Consider the following 16,904-nt stretch of genomic DNA (forward strand, 5'->3'; position numbering starts at 1 on the left):
TACCAATAACATATTCAAATTTTGGTATTAAAATCTCCAAAATCAATTACTACTACTAGTTTCCAGTTTTTCCTGACTATTATTCTTGTTTTAAGGAAAACTAATTAAACCCTTAATTTACGGTAATCAACTTTTAGTAACTAAAAAGAAATTAATTTTTTTCCCCGACGAGATATTATTGCTAATAAAGAAAAAAAGAAGAGAGAGAGAGAGAGACGGAGGGGAAGAACAGTTAGTGCAATTCACACAACATCGAAAGCGATAAACAATAAAAAAGCTTCCAACTTTTTTCTTTCTCCTTTTACTTGTTTCAAATTTCAGAATTGGATCCTCAAGAATCGAAGAAACAAAGAACTGAAGAATCGAATCCCCAGGAATCAAGCAAGCTCCTTTCTTTCTTTCACCACAAACTGCGGGTCTCTGTCTCTCTGTTGTCTCCATCTTTTGTTCTTGAGGTTTCATTACATCTGTGTCTAATCCTCTGTTCCTGCTTCCTTGAGATCGAGCTTCTGTTTTTTTTTTAGAATTGTATGATTTGAGGTTTGGTTCTCTGACCCAAGTTTAGGGTTTCCGGTTTGATTTTGGTTTTCCCCCAATTCGTAATGCACATTTGATGTTTCAGATCTATTAGGTTCTGTTCTACTTTGTAATAATCATGGAGAAATTTGCAATTTAGATTCAAATATGTTTTTGATTTGAGTATGTAAAGTTTTGAACTTTGAGTTCGTTTGTGTTAGTTAATAGAACCTTTCTTACTAGCATGCTTATGTTTGTGTCATCTTGTTGTAGGTGTGAAGCAGTCACTAGATGTATACTTGGAGTGGAACTCATTCTCTGCTCACTTGTGCCTTAAGCATTTGACTCTAGATACCTGGTTAAGAGGAGAAATCTAAAGAAAGGAGGAGAGGAATGGAGACTGCCAAAGCCTGGCTGAGTAAGTTAAAATCTAAAGACAAGGGGAAGTCTTCAAAAAAGAAGGAAGCCACGAGTAATGTAAAAGAAGGACCGAGAACACCTGGAGGCGAAGAAGCGCTTTCAAATGTAACCAAGGAGAAGGCTGCTGCTGCCAAACTATATATTGAAAACCATTACAAAATGCAAATGCAGAGTCTGCAGGAAAGAAAGGAGCGGTATGGGTTTCCTTACATATATATATTTTACTGTGTAATGCTTTTAAAAATCGTGCCTTAACCTTTATTTATTTATTTGTTTATATATTGTTTTGCAGACGCAAATTGCTGGAGAAAAAGTTAGCTGCTGCAGAAGTGTCTGAGGAAGAGCAAAACAACTTGATAAAGGATTTGGAGTTGAAGGAAACTGAGTACATGCGCCGTCAGAGGCATAAGATGGGAGCTGATGATTTCGAGCCATTGACAATGATTGGGAAGGGTGCATTCGGAGAGGTAGCAGCATCTATTGACATCATCTTGAGTACTCTGTGTTGCATCTTCCTGAAGATGACTAACGTTTAATGGAACACCTTGGAAATGCCTTCTGAAAGATATAACCTATTTGCTGTATCATTTTAGTTACCTAGCGGCTTGTAGCGTTTACACCAACTAAGAACATATAATTTTAGATTTAGGTAGGGATCATACAATTAGTAAAATGGCTACTTACCAAAGTGGCAGGGAAAATGTTTTCATGTTTCAGATGTTGAGTCTAGCATGTGAATTTTGAAATCTTTATGTTTTTTTTTTTGTTTAATCTCTTATTGCAGGTTAGGATCTGTAGGGAGAAGGGAACAGGCAATGTCTATGCAATGAAGAAGCTTAAGAAATCCGAGATGCTTCGCAGAGGCCAGGTACTTTTAGATTCTTCCAACCCGTTTCCTGTTGACGTTTGTTTTGTTGGTTCGTGTGTATGTGAAATCTTGACTTTTCAGGTGGAGCATGTAAAAGCAGAGAGAAATTTACTTGCAGAAGTTGACAGTAACTGCATTGTCAAACTGTATTGTTCTTTCCAAGACGAGGAGTATCTTTACCTCATAATGGAGTATCTACCTGGTGGGGATATGATGACGTTACTTATGAGGAAAGACACTCTTACTGAAGATGAGGCCAGGTTTTATATTGGAGAAACTGTCCTGGCTATTGAGTCCATTCATAAGCACAACTACATCCACAGGTCAGCTAAGCAGTACATATGGCTTAACTGTATCTCTCATGTTATTACGTTTTTAACATCATTTTTTTTTGGGGTTTCAATGTGATACAGAGATATCAAGCCTGATAATTTGCTACTTGACAGAGAGGGCCACATGAAACTGTCAGATTTTGGATTATGCAAACCATTAGATTGTAGTAATCTCCAGGAGAAAGATTTCACAGTTGCACGAAACGTTAGTGGGGCTTTACAAAGTGATGGCCGTCCTGTGGCGACAAGACGCACCCAACAGGAGCAGCTTCTAAACTGGCAGCGCAATAGAAGGATGCTTGTAAGTCTTAGTTATGTTTCGTTCTCTCCTTTGATATTTAAATATTAGAATAACTTATTAGGCTAAGGGTATTGGTTTCAGGCGTATTCCACTGTTGGAACTCCTGACTATATTGCCCCAGAAGTTCTGCTTAAAAAAGGATATGGAATGGAATGTGATTGGTAGGTGCAACCAACTATTGTGATTTATTCTATTTAGTGCAGATGATTAATCTTGAGATTATCCTTATAGGTGGTCCCTAGGCGCCATTATGTATGAAATGCTTGTGGGGTTTCCACCATTTTATTCAGATGATCCAATGACAACTTGTAGGAAGGTAACTAATCCATTGCTTTTGCCATCTCAAGTCTTACATTTCTTTAGTGATTCTAATGTGGGAAACGTACATGTTCTCTATTCATTTGTGTACGCAGATTGTAAATTGGAGAAATTACTTGAAATTCCCAGAAGAGGTTAGACTATCACCAGAAGCCAAGGATCTTATTTGTAGGCTTTTATGCAATGTTGAACAAAGACTTGGAACTAAAGGAGCTGATGAAATTAAGGTGTTGTGTGCATTGTTTAGCTCTGAGATTCGAAGTTCCCTTATCTTAATAAGAAACTTGAAAAACGAACGCTTTGCACTGTTTTCTTATATAGGGTCACCCTTGGTTCAGAGGTACGGAATGGGGAAAGTTGTATCAGATGAAGGCTGCCTTTATTCCTCAAGTCAATGATGAGTTGGACACCCAAAACTTTGAGAAATTTGAAGAGGTAACATACTCATACTATCAGCTCATGATGTATATTGGTATACTGAAGAATTGGTGCCACATATGATATATATGCTCCTTATAATGGAAGTAATGTGTACTCTTCTTTAATTCTTTCTGGAACAGACTGACAAGCAAGTTCCAAAGTCGTCAAAGTCAGGTCCATGGAGAAAGGTATGACATAGGCATGACTTATGTACATTATCAAGTTTTCTAGTAGATTAGTATGCAACAGAAAGCTCATAATAATTAAAAAAAAAATACTTGTGTCGATTTGAAAGAGCTGCTGGAATGCTATCGAACGATGTTTTGTTAATCTGTCAGTTGTGCATGTGACATGTGATATCTTTTGATACCAACATGAGATGAATAAGAACCTGTCAGTAGAATGTGTCGTGATTCATGAACCAAAGGAACTCTGTGGAATTTTAAATAATGTATATCTTTTTGTTGTGTTGGGCTTTCTTAACATGAGGTTGTGTTTATTGTATCTTCTCCAGATGCTCTCGTCCAAGGACATTAACTTTGTGGGTTATACTTACAAGAACGTTGAAATCGTAAACGATGACCAATTACCAGGGATAGGTATTTAACGTTTCTGTGTTTGAAGAAGAAACAACATACTAGACTGCCTTGTGATTTAACATTGCTTGTCTTGCTGCATTGATGTGCAGCTGAGATTAAGAAGAAGAGCAATAAGCCAAAGCGGCCTTCGATTAAATCCCTCTTTGGTAAATGCTTTTCCCTTTTATCATGTGTTGGAAGCAAGTGGCAATATTATACAATCCATGTTGATTTTCTCTAACGACATTGTTGGAAAAATATGAATAGAGGATGAATCATCTGGTGGCGCAACAACAAACCAAGGAAGCTTCTTGAATCTATTACCGACGCAGATGGAAGAACCGGAGAAAGAAGGTAGTAAGTGCAGCTCATCCGGGTGATTTGACTGACATCTTTGCACAGCCTGAATCAGAGACTCTTCTTATATAACTTATGCGTATGTTTGATTTTCGTTGAAAGCCTTTGTTATTGTTGTTTTCCTCCAAAAGAGAGTAGCAGCAAATGATGATGGGGTTTCAACAAACGTACAGTCTCCTTTGGAAGCGAAGGCTCTCCCTCAAGGAGTTAAAAGATGGATTATTATGTTTAATTGTTTCAACATAGGGTTGTTTGATTTATGTCAACCAAGAAAGAAAAAGATAAGTAAATATTCTTTTCGGAATTGGTTTGTTTGTTACTGTTTTTCACAAGGAGATGGAGAGAATTGGTTTTGTTTAAGTATTTTCTTCATTCACTTTATTTGGTTGATCAAAACTTGATTGTACTACATAACACCTCAAGATGAAATCAAAACCCACTAATATTATGACCTAAGTCTGTTCTCTCTTCACTTTTAAGACCTGTTTAAACTTTAAACCTTTTTATTTTTACTTCCATAAGACTTGTTCAAACCTTTTTTCATTGAGAAAAAATGGAAAATGGATATTTTTAATCAAATTATTGTAAATGATCTATAAAACAAAACAAAGCGCATTTCAGCATTTCAAAATTACAGGATTAACTTCGATTTTTTTGGAAAACTAGTAGAAACTAGTCGTTTCTATTAGACTTGGGTTCCAATTATGGTTTGTTTTTTTCGGATTTTTGGTTTTCTGATTTTAGAATATATAAATCTTTCCGTTATTTATAATGGTTTAATTTTAGTTCGGTTAATTTAGTTTTTGGTTTCGGTAACAACTGTAGGAACCATTTGATATTTATAAATTTGTTTCGCTATTTCAATTAATTTGGTATCATTCGAGAAAAAATAGATTTTTAGTCTTTTGTGTTAAATATCGGATAATTAGGATAAATAAAAACATTTTACATAAAACTATTTGGGTAATTTAGTTCTTTCGTATAATTTGAATAAATTTAAATATTTCAGATAAGAACTATTTTGTATTTTATATTTTTGGATATTTCAGTTTATAAGTAGTTATTTCAAAAATATTTAATAAATTTAAAACTATTTATAATTTATATTTTTAGGTATATAAACTGTATTTTAGCTATTCAGAAACTTATTCAGTTCTCAGTTTAGTTCGAGATTGGTTTTTATTTTTAGGTTCTAGAATATAGAAAGTATGATTGTTTGTAAACTTCGTTTCGGTTCTATTTTCGATTTTAGGTTGAAATGTCTATGCCTATTTTCTATCATTTATATTTATAGAAATAATCTGATTTATGTGGTGTAAAGATTTAATAGTGTTTAAAATTTCTTTAACATTTTTAATATACTGGATGTTTCCATTTAAAAAACTGTTTTTGTAATATTTTAATTGTCTCTTTATTATTAAAAATTATATTTTAGAGAAAGTTTTCTAATTATTATTTAAAAAATATGTATATATATACTTGCAAATCTCTTAAAAATCAAATGATAAAAGAGACTGAAATTAATAATTAGGACTAATGAATATAATTTAATGAAAAAGAGATTGGATTACAATTAATAATTAGGACTAATGTGTAATAACACAAGATGTTTGATGAAAAATAAATTTAAAATCAATGGGCCAATAATATTAAGATACAAAATTCTGCTAACTAATAAACAAGGCTAAATAATAAAATAACCAAATCCATTAAGTTTTTAATTATTTACATTCTCCTTTCAGTTTTAAAACGACATCGTTTAACAGGGATTTGCTGGAGACTTCGAGGGAAGAGGCTCTTCTTTTCTTCGTCGGCTATTACCAACTCTGAAACGATGCAGGTTCGATTTCTGGATCGGAAACCCTAACTTTCGCATCACTCTTTAAGCCTCTCATCTCCTTATCATTAGCTTCATCTACTATTAGTTTCTTAAACATAGCTTAAGGCTCTCGTTATTCTATGGATATACCCAAACTTTCTTTGAATTCCAGATCTTGTTTAATATGTTAAAAGAATGTTTTTTTTTGTGGGTGCAGGCAAGTGATAGGTTTAACATCAATTCTCAGCTTGAACATCTTCAAGCTAAATATGTTGGCACTGGTCATGCTGATTTGAGCAGATTGTGAGTTTCTTTAATCTTCACTTTTGTTTTTTAAAGATTTTTTTTCTGGGTTCTGTAGAATTTAAAATGTTTTTGAAAATGTGGGCAGTGAGTGGGCTGTGAACATTCAGCGTGATAGCTATGCTTCATACATTGGCCACTACCCAATGCTTGCTTACTTTGCTATCGCTGAGAACGAGTCCATTGGACGCGAACGCTACAACTTCATGCAGGTTTGTTTCCTTGTTGCTAGGAATCATATCCCTAAAAGTTTTGTGTTTTATTTTGCTCATTTCCCTGTTTTCCTTCTCTTAGTGATTCAATATTTGGATTTATGATTCTGTGGCCATTTTGATTAGGAATGTATCATTTGTTTATCAATATCATTTGGTTTTTCTCTTTCCTTTTCTTTTAGTTTCAAGACTTATTGATGTCGTACTTGTGTTGTCGTCGTGGTATTTTGATCAGAAATCATTAGGTTATATGGTCTCACTCGAAACTAATTGAAGACGAGATGCCTCACAAGCATTAATAAGGAGAAATGATGAACAAATAATGATATAACAGACTCTTAGCATATGTTTTTTTTTGTTAAAGGGTAACAGACTCTTAGCATATGTTTGTTTTTTATGAAAACCATGTTTCTTCATTTAAATACATAAAATATTATATGGAATAATTCAGGGATGTCTTTTTTTTATTTGCAGAAAATGCTGTTACCGTGCGGCCTTCCTCCAGAGAGAGAAGACGATTAGGAGGATTTGATGTTCTGGCTTATGATGGAAATGTCTAGTTTGGATTCAGAGAGTGATATAACTGTCAAATTTGGTGTTCTGTTATAATAACAGTCACGTTGCTTGTCTTTTTTGCATAGATGATATAGTCTCATTCCCCCTCCAAAATAAATGGTTCGCCACCGGTTTACAGGATGAAAGAAAAGTTGAATGTGTTTCTTATGTCTGTCTATCTGTGTTTGGCCCCCAACATTTATCGAACCATACAAAACACCTGTGTGGATTTCAAAGTAGACATCACACATTTCTGGGAATATATTGCAAAATCGACCTTTCAGAGCTTGGGCTGTGAAATTCATGTCTTATATAGGACGAACTCAACTTATGTAGCGTATGTCATCAATGATATAGTTAACTTCTGGACTCCCAATTTTATTTTGCCAAGAGAGTTGTATAAAACAAATCGAATCTTTTCGTGAAAACTAGAAGTATTGATAAAAGGAACCATGCTTAAATCGTCTGGTCATATCTATTAATCAATTGCTCCAGTGTTCCCCTGTCCGAAAAAAATAAAAATTCCAGTACTCATATCCGAAAATTATTTAAATAAAATTATTTAAATCTAAAAAATAGGTAAAAGACCACGAAACCAAAAGAGATCTGCATAATTACAATCCAAACAAGGGCATCTCGCAGATCATCCAGACTCGATCTATAAAATTCGGATCTATTTTCCATAACTTCCAAAAAGTAAGAGTTGGTGTAACTATAAACATTTGATTTACAGTGCAGCTTAATAAAATTTCAACTAAATCACACTTTTAATAACGGTAAAACTTAGTAAAAGTTCAACTAGTTTTGATAGTATCTTTTACATTGGCAATATATTCTACTTGGGATACAATGTTCTTACTGATATATTTATTGAAATTAAAACAAATGGAGATAATTTTACAGAGAAAGAGTAGAGACATTACATTATGAAATGTATTTTACATAAATTTAGTAAAAATAGACAAAAATTACATGTCATAACTCATAAACACACAACTAATCTTCAATTGGCCAATAACGAGCAGCCAAATGAATTTCATTGCAGAAGTCTCAAGCTGCACATTGCCAGAAACAACGATCGCATTTCCATCGTGTTCTTGATCCATCTATGGAGACTACAAACACTGGTTCTGTTATTATGGAGCACCAGCAATTATATGAAACGTTGTGATCTATTCTTCCCAATAGAGACATAAACATCTCAGGTTTATCGTAATCCCAATGGCCAGAGCCCAACTAGTGATCATGTGATACATTTGATCAACATATTCACGAGTAAAAGCAGGATAGTTGTGAACCAATCCTCTATGATCAACGCTAAAAGCTAAGTTCATCATATCATCTACATATTTGGCCAACATGCATCCTCTCTCACCAGCAAGATGATTTTTTCCCTTCCTTCATCAAGTAAATGGAGGATGAAGTATTCATACATACCTCGCAAGTAGATGGCCTCTGGATTACCCAGTTGGTAGCACCTAAGCCTGAATGTTCTAACAGCATTGACCTCAATTGTCCAGTCATTCAAGAAAATGAGATCGGCAGATATGTAAAAGTGATATTCTCTGCCAATTGCGTTAAACCCGGGGAAAGCAACTCTTGCACTACCAAAGTCTCTGATACTAGTTGTTGCTACCTTGGAGAGAATCTTGTGAAGCATGGAAGGAGGGAGAGAAGCCAAGTTGAAGTTCCCCATGGAGAGATTTCGTTTTCTCAAGTAAATGGAGAGATATTAGTTTTATCAAGTAAATGGAGAGATATTCATTTTATTTATTTGGAGAAGGTAATAATGATCCTTTGACCCAGCTGCAAAAAGTAGACGCCTCGAGAAGACACGAGTTCAGAAGACACGACTTCTCACTGCAACAGTCACATGCCTTGGATTTGAAAATTTGTATAACTTTAATTGATAAATAACTTTGCATAAGTGAGTGAAATAACTGATTTAGATTGTATGAAATCATGAAACTAAGCAAAATTATAACGACTATGGGCCATTTGTAAGGTTTTATCTTATGTATAATTTTTTTTGAAGCTTGTTAGTGTGTGCTGAAACTTGGTTTGTGATGTTGAATGCTCTTATTTCATGTTGGGTTTGTGCTAATGTGTTTTAAAATGGTTTTCTTAACTTTTGTAATTATTCAACTACGTAAAATTAAGAATAGCTTGAAGTTAACATGAAGTTCATGTTCGTATAAGCATGTCAAATTTTGCGTTAGTTTTATTTTCTCAATTGTCCAACATCGTAAACATTAGAGAAACTTTTTCAATTGACCAAACTTCATAGTAGTCCAACTTCACATAACTTAGGAGAAACTTACGAAAAAACTTAGAAAAAACAGAAAGTTTAACTTTGTCACTGGCTTTAGGAATTACTTGTACATCAAAATTCCTAGAACTAAAACGATACTAATGATAATCACACAACCTCCTAGTATCATTACCTTAGGCATTATTTTGGGACCTTCACTCCTTATTGTTGCTTTGAGCAATTGAACTTCTTTTTCTAGGATTCAAACTTGGTTGTCCAACTGTTGAATCTCATTGGTGAAAGATTCATCAACCCATTTAAAAACGTGATCATCGTTCTCGAGCTACAACATTTTGTTCAAAAAATTTAAACGTACAGCTTAAGAGAACAAGCCTTCGATAACTAAAGCTAAACAAACTTACCCTCCTTTTATACGCAAAGAAACACCGATAATACGGGCGGTATGGATTTGGATCGGATTTGGAGATGAGCTCGATGATGCTCTCCTTGCACCAACACCTACTAGGTATTCCCGGAGTTCTTACTCGTCTCTAACCACCGATAATACCCTCAGTCGTGGAAGTGGAAGATGAAGCGGGCGTTATTGGGTTCGACATTATTTATTTTCCGGGGTTGAGAGAGAGAGAGAGAGAGAGAGAGAGAGAGAGAGAGAGAGAGAGAGAGAGAGAGAGAGAGAGAGAGAATGGGGAAGAGAGAGAAAGTGGAAGATAGAGAATGGGGAAAACCCAAAAATAAGGGTTTTAATACTTCAGCCAATTGGGAAGGGGAAAGAGTGAAATTAGAAATTTGAAAAGCTGGTGGGCGGGAAATTTTTAGCCTAGTATTTTCGTGATTGAAGTTTCACCAAATTTGCAGTTTTAGAAAAAATATCAAAGTTGTACTTTATAATTTTTTCCTTTTATCTTTGTTTTACTCTACTTGAATGCATGATTTTATGGTTATACCAATTATGTTATGTATCCTAGATTCATTTATCATATGATCATGTAAACATAAAATCGGTTTAATGCCCTAGTAAGTTTTCAAATGAGACAAGGTGAATATTAACGAAAAAGCTATAAGAAGACAATGTAATTCCGACTACATGATTACTAATAAGCAACAAGATGAAATTTTTTTTGTTCTGATTAAATCATAATTAACACAAAATAACTCATAAATATATCATCTTAGTACTTTCGTGACTTATTTACAATCATATTACTTAGTTTACCTATCGTACTTATACTAGTAAAGAAAAAAGTTTCAGTTAGTTGCACAAACAAAAAATACAAATCTCACCTTTCAACGTTCCCATACAATAAAACATTCAAACTGAAAGTGAAAGGCTTACAACCTACTCCTCTTGTGTTTCTTGTGGGGATGTTCATTGTGTTCCTTTTGTTCCAAACCAGTTTCCACATTCTTTTCTTCTCCATATCCCCTCTCACGCTCACCATAATTCCTATTACATGAGCTTTGTTTCTCAACTCTTGATAGTTGCTCGGTTATTTGAACTATTTCTAATTCTTGGATGTCCTCTACATGCAGAATACTTCTTATTTGTTCCTTATCCACCGATGTTAGATAAACAAACACATCTTCATCATCCAAAATATATGATTGTCTCTTAGATTCCACTACCAATGAAATGTAACCCAAATTTAGCCTCTTCATAAACGGATATATTCCCATCTTCCTGCATATCTTCTCTTTCAACAACAAATAAGTGATCTCATTTAATGATGATGTCCAAAAGGATATAGCATACAAACGAGCATCGGTTGGAATCCATTCATAATCATCTCCATACTTAGAATAATGTCCATCATAATCAAAATGTACGTTTGTAGAAGAAAGACACATCTGCAATACAAAAAAAAATAAACCAAACCATTAAGTTATACATGATTATACAGTTATATCATTTAAGTTATACTAAGTTATACTAAGTTATACCTTGTTACACAGTTTTTGTCAGTAACCAATTTTGCCGAATGTTTCCCAACTTTTCCCAGTTCTAGTTGTTTTCACCTCTTCAATTCGTCTCAATAGTTATCTCGGAGTTATCAGCTTTGATTTGCGACGTTCTATCTTTTCTTATGATATACAATTGTTGATTATCCAATTCCCTAATAGACAGACCATTCACACTTTCCAATCCTCGATTAGTCCAGTCCAATTACAACTACGAATCTTGTAAATCGGAATCTTTGTAAATCGATTGTATATGGTAGATTCTAAACATTGGCTTTAACGACGATTTAAGATACATACCATGTAAAACCAGAATCAATAGCTCGATGATTCAGCATCCAAGCGACGAAACCGAGTTAGCTCAATGTGATGATAGCGAGGAAGAAGAGAACACCCGAAGAACCCGAAGAAACATGCGGGTGAGATGAGAAAGAGAAAATAACAGATTCGATTACTCCCAATTTGAAAATGGAATAATGGGGATTTTTGATTGGTCATGTCGTCATTCAATCGGTCAGGTAGAGAAATGACACTTTCGACATTAACCAGCCATATGGAGAGTATTAGAATAGATAAGAGTATGACAGAATAAGTAAGAGTATGACAGAATGAATTTTGCCTCATTAAGAACATCTGAACGTTTCACCCCATATCTATGATATACAAAAGGATAAAAGTCTGATATGCTCTTAACCACAAATTTTTTTTCTTATTTTCTTAGTGAATTTGACATACTTTTTATTTATTATATCTCTTTTTTTGTTCAAACTATTTATTAGATACTCTTACAATGGAATGTTAAAGTCAAAAATATAGCTACTTAATTCAATCAGTCACATGCTTTCTTTTTCTTTTTCCTTTCTCCTTCCGCGACGATGACGACTCTCCAATCCCGAATCCGGACCTTCCACTGAAGGTTTTCTTCAATTTTTATTCAAACTCAGCAGTATATTGAATCCATTGTCAAGGATTAAGAAGTATAATCTTCAAATTTAGGTAAGTTATTATTTGTATTATTGAATCTAAAGTTTTAATCTAATTTCCACTGATATTGGGTTTCCGGTTGGTTAATTGGAATTGAAATCAATTTTTATAGGTGTTAGTAATTAAATACTTGAGCATATGGGAATTGCGTTTAGTTTAGTGGATCCATTGAAAAATTAGATTGATAGTTAGTCAAACACTGGATGAATCAAAAGAAATTGTTTCAGTTTTTTCTAAAGACGAAGAGGAAGAAGAAGATGGTTGAACTAGTAAAACTTAGTATAGATTTGTGAAACTAAAATCGTACTACTGGTAAAACTAAGTATAACTATAAACCATATAACTGGTATAACTTTGTTGGTAAAAATGTAAAATTTTTGTATAACTTATAAAAATGTAAAACTTAGTAAAACTTGGTATAACTTTATTGATAAAACTGTTATAACTTGTGATAACTTTGATTTTATCATTGTAATTTTTACGGAAGACGATGGGTTGTTCTACCACAAAGATACACTTTGACTAGGAAGGAAACTATTTAAAGATCAGAAATGATTATGAATGAATTCTAAGTGATGGTCGGTTTTATGCTATATCATTTACCACATCATCAATGGAGGGGATCACTTGTTCGGTGTTGGTGGATAGGATATGCAGGAAGACAACCATAGAGCCATGTAAAAAGATGTTGAATTTGAGTTACATTCCATTGGTAGTGAAACTTTATAATCTATCATAAAATGAGTTTGAGATGATGAGAACTCATCAGCAATTGTTTCATCACATCGAAGAAGGAGAAGACGGAAAGATGAATGAAAATGGAAGATGTAGGTTTAGGGTTAGCTATATATATATATATATTCAGATTCTTCGAATAATTGGTACGAGTATCGGGTATAATCGATCGGGTACGGATATCCAAATAGACAATAAACTCGTTCGTTTTTTTTTAAATAGTTTGGTTTGGTTTTTGGTTCGAGTTTTTAGGGTCGGTTCGGGTGTTCGGTTAATATGTCCACGCCTAGATGAAACTGTTTGAGTATCTTATTTTAACCGTTGGGCTAACGAATAGCTAGAGAAGGAGGCGAAAATATTTGGGTTGGTGACTGTTTTCAAAAGTTTCATTTTTAAAGTGGCCCAACAAAAACAAAGATAGTCTCTGATTGGTGGAACTTGATTATACAATTTTCCCCATATGCCTCGTTACTTTTTCAGTTCTCCTATTCTCAAATTATTCCTTCTCTTCTCTTTTCTTCCACACTATTTGACTCTCCACAAAACTTTTTCCTCAGAACTCAGATCCGAATCCTACTAAATTCCCCTTTCCTTTCAAATTTTTTTCCTATATTCTTCTTCTTCTTGCTTCCTATCCTATCCTATCCTAAACTTACTTTCTTTTTCTTCTTCTCTTTCTTGCAACTTTCACCATCAAAACCAGCTTCAACAACTGTTGCTTGGGTGGGTTCTCTTCTAATTTCACCAACTTTGCGAAATTGAGGTTTAGTGATGAGATTTCCACTTAGTGGGTATTTCTAAAGTGGTGATTTTGAAGCGGAAAAAAGGGATGGAACGGAATCAGAAGAAGATGGATCACGTCATCGGCGGAAAGTTTAAGTTGGGTAGGAAACTCGGTAGCGGATCGTTCGGTGAACTTTATTTAGGTATTAATGACATTTCTGCTTTTTGCCTTTTTCACTTCTTTGTTTATGTCTTTAATTTTCATCTTTCTTTTTTTTTTTTTGAAACTGATATTTGATCTTTTATTTTTAGGGATCAATATTCAGACTGGAGAAGAAGTCGCAGTTAAGCTGGTAACACTTGCGACTTTGAATTTTAGTTTTGAGTAACGGATCCTGCCTGCCTGTTTTAGTCTCTTTTTTTTTTATTATTAGTAAGACTTTATTTTATCTATCTTGTGAATTGATTTTTGCTACATTTCTGTTTTATTTGACACACAGGAAGCTGTGAAGACGAGGCATCCTCAACTGCAGTATGAGTCGAAGATATATATGCATCTCCAAGGAGGAAGTGAGTTTGGTTTCTTCTACGATATTTGTTTATAAGTTCCAACGCCCCCTCCCTCTCACTCTACCTTTGTGACATGTTTTGGATATTAGCTGGTGTTCCCCATCTCAAATGGTTCGGAGTCGAGGGTGACTACAGTTGCATGGTTATCGACCTTCTTGGCCCCAGCTTGGAGGACTTATTCAATTACTGCACTCGAAAGTTTACTTTGAAATCTGTTTTAATGCTTGCAGATCAGTTGGTAAGTACTTCTGAGTTTTATGATATGCCCTTTTACGCTAATCTGTTCCTTTAAAATCTCTTGCATGGATGCAGATATGCAGAGTTGAGTACACGCATTCACGGGGTTTTCTTCACCGTGATATTAAACCGGACAACTTTTTGATGGGTCTTGGGCGCAAAGCAAACCAGGTAATCCTTCTTTTGCATCATGAGTTTGTGTATGGCTCTTGAAGCTGTGTCCTTACATATATATCTCGGTCTGATTCGTGCTAAAGCTGTCTGGTTAATCAAATTAATTTTGAACCTCTTCAGGTTTATATCATCGATTATGGCCTTGCTAAAAAATACAAGGATTTTCAAACACAAAAACATATACCATACAGGTCAGATCTGCAAATTCTTATGCCTCCTTTTCGGATATCTTTGCTTGTTTGTATCTTCTCTGCCTATCTTATTCTTGAATCATAGTTTTATGCTGCATTGGTGTTTCCTTTTTACACCCTTCTTCCGGTTTGCTTTATTAGAATTCCTTGTAAATTGACAGAGAAAACAAGAATCTAACAGGAACTGCACGGTATGCAAGTGTCAACACGCACCTTGGCATTGGTAAGGACTGCTTTCATCTAATACATCCGTGGCTTTCTTGTCTGAAGCATTTGATAACTCTTTTTCTTCCTTGCTGACTCATTTTGTATGCATGCTTAAAGAGCAAAGTAGAAGAGATGATCTGGAGTCACTTGGTTATGTGTTGATGTATTTTCTACGAGGAAGGTAATGAAACTTTCTTGGTTGCGTATCAGCTTATATAACTTAATTAAAAGAAAAATAAATCCTTAAACATGAGTCCATGCCTCCTTGTGTCTCAGTCTTCCGTGGCAAGGGTTAAAAGGTGGGACAAAGAAGCAGAAGTATGACAAGATTAGTGAAAAGAAGATGCTTACTCCTGTAGAGGTACACTATTGTTAAACATTGATATAATGTTTTCAAATATCCTATAGATTTTGACTTACCTTGGTTTTACTCTCTTTTTTTTTTCTTTTTGGAGATTCTGTGCAAGTCACATCCATCAGAGTTCACCTCCTATTTCCATTACTGTCGATCACTGAGATTTGAGGACAAACCAGATTATTCATATCTGAGAAGACTTTTCAGAGACCTTTTCATTCGTGAAGGTGAGAAATGAATCTTGTTGCTGTGTTTCTTGGAGCTTTGTGGAACTTATACTTAGCTCTTTTGTTTGTTTTGATGAAATGAACTATGCTTGTAGGTTACCAGCTGGACTACGTGTTTGATTGGACAACCTTGAAATATCCTCAGACTGGCTCTACTTCGAGACCAAGGGTTAGTTCTATTACTGATTTCAAGTGTTGTGGAGACCCAAATCTCATAACCTATCCAAAATCTTATCCTGCTATTTGTCTATTGTTCACTACAGCTGACTCCAAGACCAGCCTTGGACCCGGACCCTCCAGGACCACCTGCAGAAAAATCTGAAAAAACTACAGGTACATTGTTCTTTGTCTTTATATATGTTGTGGGGTTAAATTAAAAGAGATATATTGAAACATGTCTTATAGCTTTATGAGTGAGAAGTTTGAGTGCTGAAAAACTTGGACTGTTAGATAGTAATGTTCAGAGATTGAATTTGACAAACACTCTCAAATAATGTAAGATCCAGAACTGAGAACTTGATTTCCTCAGTGGGACAAGACCTCAGAGGAAGATTTTCAGGGGCAATAGAGGCATTCACCAGACGAAATGTTTCAAGCCAAGGCGCTCATGGTGACCGCTCTAGACAAAGATCTTCTGATGATGTACCCTCTTCTTCCAAAGAAGTGGTTAGTTTTTGTTGCTCCTTCTTTCGCTGGCTGTAAATCTATCACGCCAGTTTCTCTCTACTTAGCAAGATCCAAAGTAAGAATCCCAAAGAACGTGAGAAAGTTTGAATGTTATGAATTGATGGCTTCACTTGCAGCACGAGTCTGATAGAAACCATTCTTCAAAGAGAGGTGTGATGTCACCTGGCTCCTCAGCTGAGCCAAGCGAGAACCACTCAAGCCGATTATTTTCAAGTGGATCACGGCTCGCCACAACTCAGCCGAACTATGAGTCTAAGCCATCATCTGGAAGGCCTGGGCACGATTATGTCATTAGAAGCTTTGAGCTTCTTACCATTGCGAAGAACAGGAAATAAAGATAAGGACGGAGAGAGTTGATAAGAATGAAGAGACATGTACATGCTTCGGGATTGAAAGAAATAATCTTAGCTTGGTTCTCCCAATCTCTCATTGTTTGTGTTGAAGAGACATGTACAGTTTTCTTTTTGGCTCTTTCTGTTTTCTAAAACTTCATTGTAGAGATTTGAACTGTAATATGGAAACATTTTAAAGTTGTCAAACATTAATGGCAAATGTTGTACACTGTAGATTTAGACAATGCACTGCTT

The 16,904-nt window shown here is 34.8% G+C and overlaps 3 protein-coding genes across 7 annotated transcripts; all 3 read left to right on the forward strand.

Annotated features, from left to right (window-relative positions):
- The first annotated feature begins 161 nt into the window (after window positions 1-161).
- LOC103870659 (serine/threonine-protein kinase tricorner) lies at window positions 162-4,566 on the forward strand. 4 transcript variants are annotated; one of them, XM_009148832.3, is made up of 15 exons: window positions 162-416; window positions 790-1,130; window positions 1,229-1,403; window positions 1,721-1,804; window positions 1,886-2,127; window positions 2,218-2,437; window positions 2,519-2,598; window positions 2,669-2,753; window positions 2,851-2,982; window positions 3,077-3,190; window positions 3,316-3,363; window positions 3,690-3,774; window positions 3,864-3,920; window positions 4,021-4,107; window positions 4,242-4,566. In XM_009148832.3, the coding sequence occupies exons 2-15, from the start codon at window positions 910-912 to the stop codon at window positions 4,256-4,258; spliced, it is 1,647 nt and encodes a 548-aa protein (XP_009147080.1). In that variant the 5' UTR covers window positions 162-416; window positions 790-909; the 3' UTR covers window positions 4,259-4,566. The 4 variants fall into 4 exon arrangements, with proteins under 4 accessions (XP_009147080.1, XP_009147066.1, XP_018514079.1 ...); XM_009148818.3 differs by having other exon boundaries at window positions 4,021-4,563; XM_018658563.2 differs by having other exon boundaries at window positions 182-540; window positions 4,021-4,563.
- Window positions 4,567-5,693: 1,127 nt separating this feature from the next.
- Window positions 5,694-7,175, forward strand: LOC103870650 (uncharacterized protein At4g14342). The gene is made up of 4 exons (XM_009148806.3): window positions 5,694-5,950; window positions 6,147-6,232; window positions 6,321-6,444; window positions 6,919-7,175. Exons 1-4 carry the CDS (start codon window positions 5,945-5,947, stop codon window positions 6,964-6,966), a joined length of 264 nt encoding a protein of 87 aa, XP_009147054.1. The 5' UTR covers window positions 5,694-5,944; the 3' UTR covers window positions 6,967-7,175.
- A 6,004-nt stretch (window positions 7,176-13,179) lies between these two features.
- On the forward strand, window positions 13,180-16,883 carry LOC103870642 (casein kinase 1-like protein 11). 2 transcript variants are annotated; one of them, XM_033290731.1, is made up of 15 exons: window positions 13,183-13,677; window positions 13,709-13,872; window positions 13,982-14,022; window positions 14,170-14,239; window positions 14,329-14,477; window positions 14,552-14,647; window positions 14,771-14,841; window positions 15,003-15,064; window positions 15,166-15,229; window positions 15,325-15,409; window positions 15,504-15,630; window positions 15,726-15,799; window positions 15,894-15,963; window positions 16,160-16,296; window positions 16,434-16,883. In XM_033290731.1, the coding sequence occupies exons 2-15, from the start codon at window positions 13,776-13,778 to the stop codon at window positions 16,650-16,652; spliced, it is 1,362 nt and encodes a 453-aa protein (XP_033146622.1). In that variant the 5' UTR covers window positions 13,183-13,677; window positions 13,709-13,775; the 3' UTR covers window positions 16,653-16,883. The 2 variants fall into 2 exon arrangements, with proteins under 2 accessions (XP_009147042.1, XP_033146622.1); XM_009148794.3 differs by having other exon boundaries at window positions 13,180-13,872.
- Window positions 16,884-16,904: the final 21 nt, after the last annotated feature.

Source organism: Brassica rapa, chromosome A04 (assembly GCF_000309985.2).
Source record: "Brassica rapa cultivar Chiifu-401-42 chromosome A04, CAAS_Brap_v3.01, whole genome shotgun sequence".
Taxonomy (NCBI): domain Eukaryota; kingdom Viridiplantae; phylum Streptophyta; class Magnoliopsida; order Brassicales; family Brassicaceae; genus Brassica; species Brassica rapa.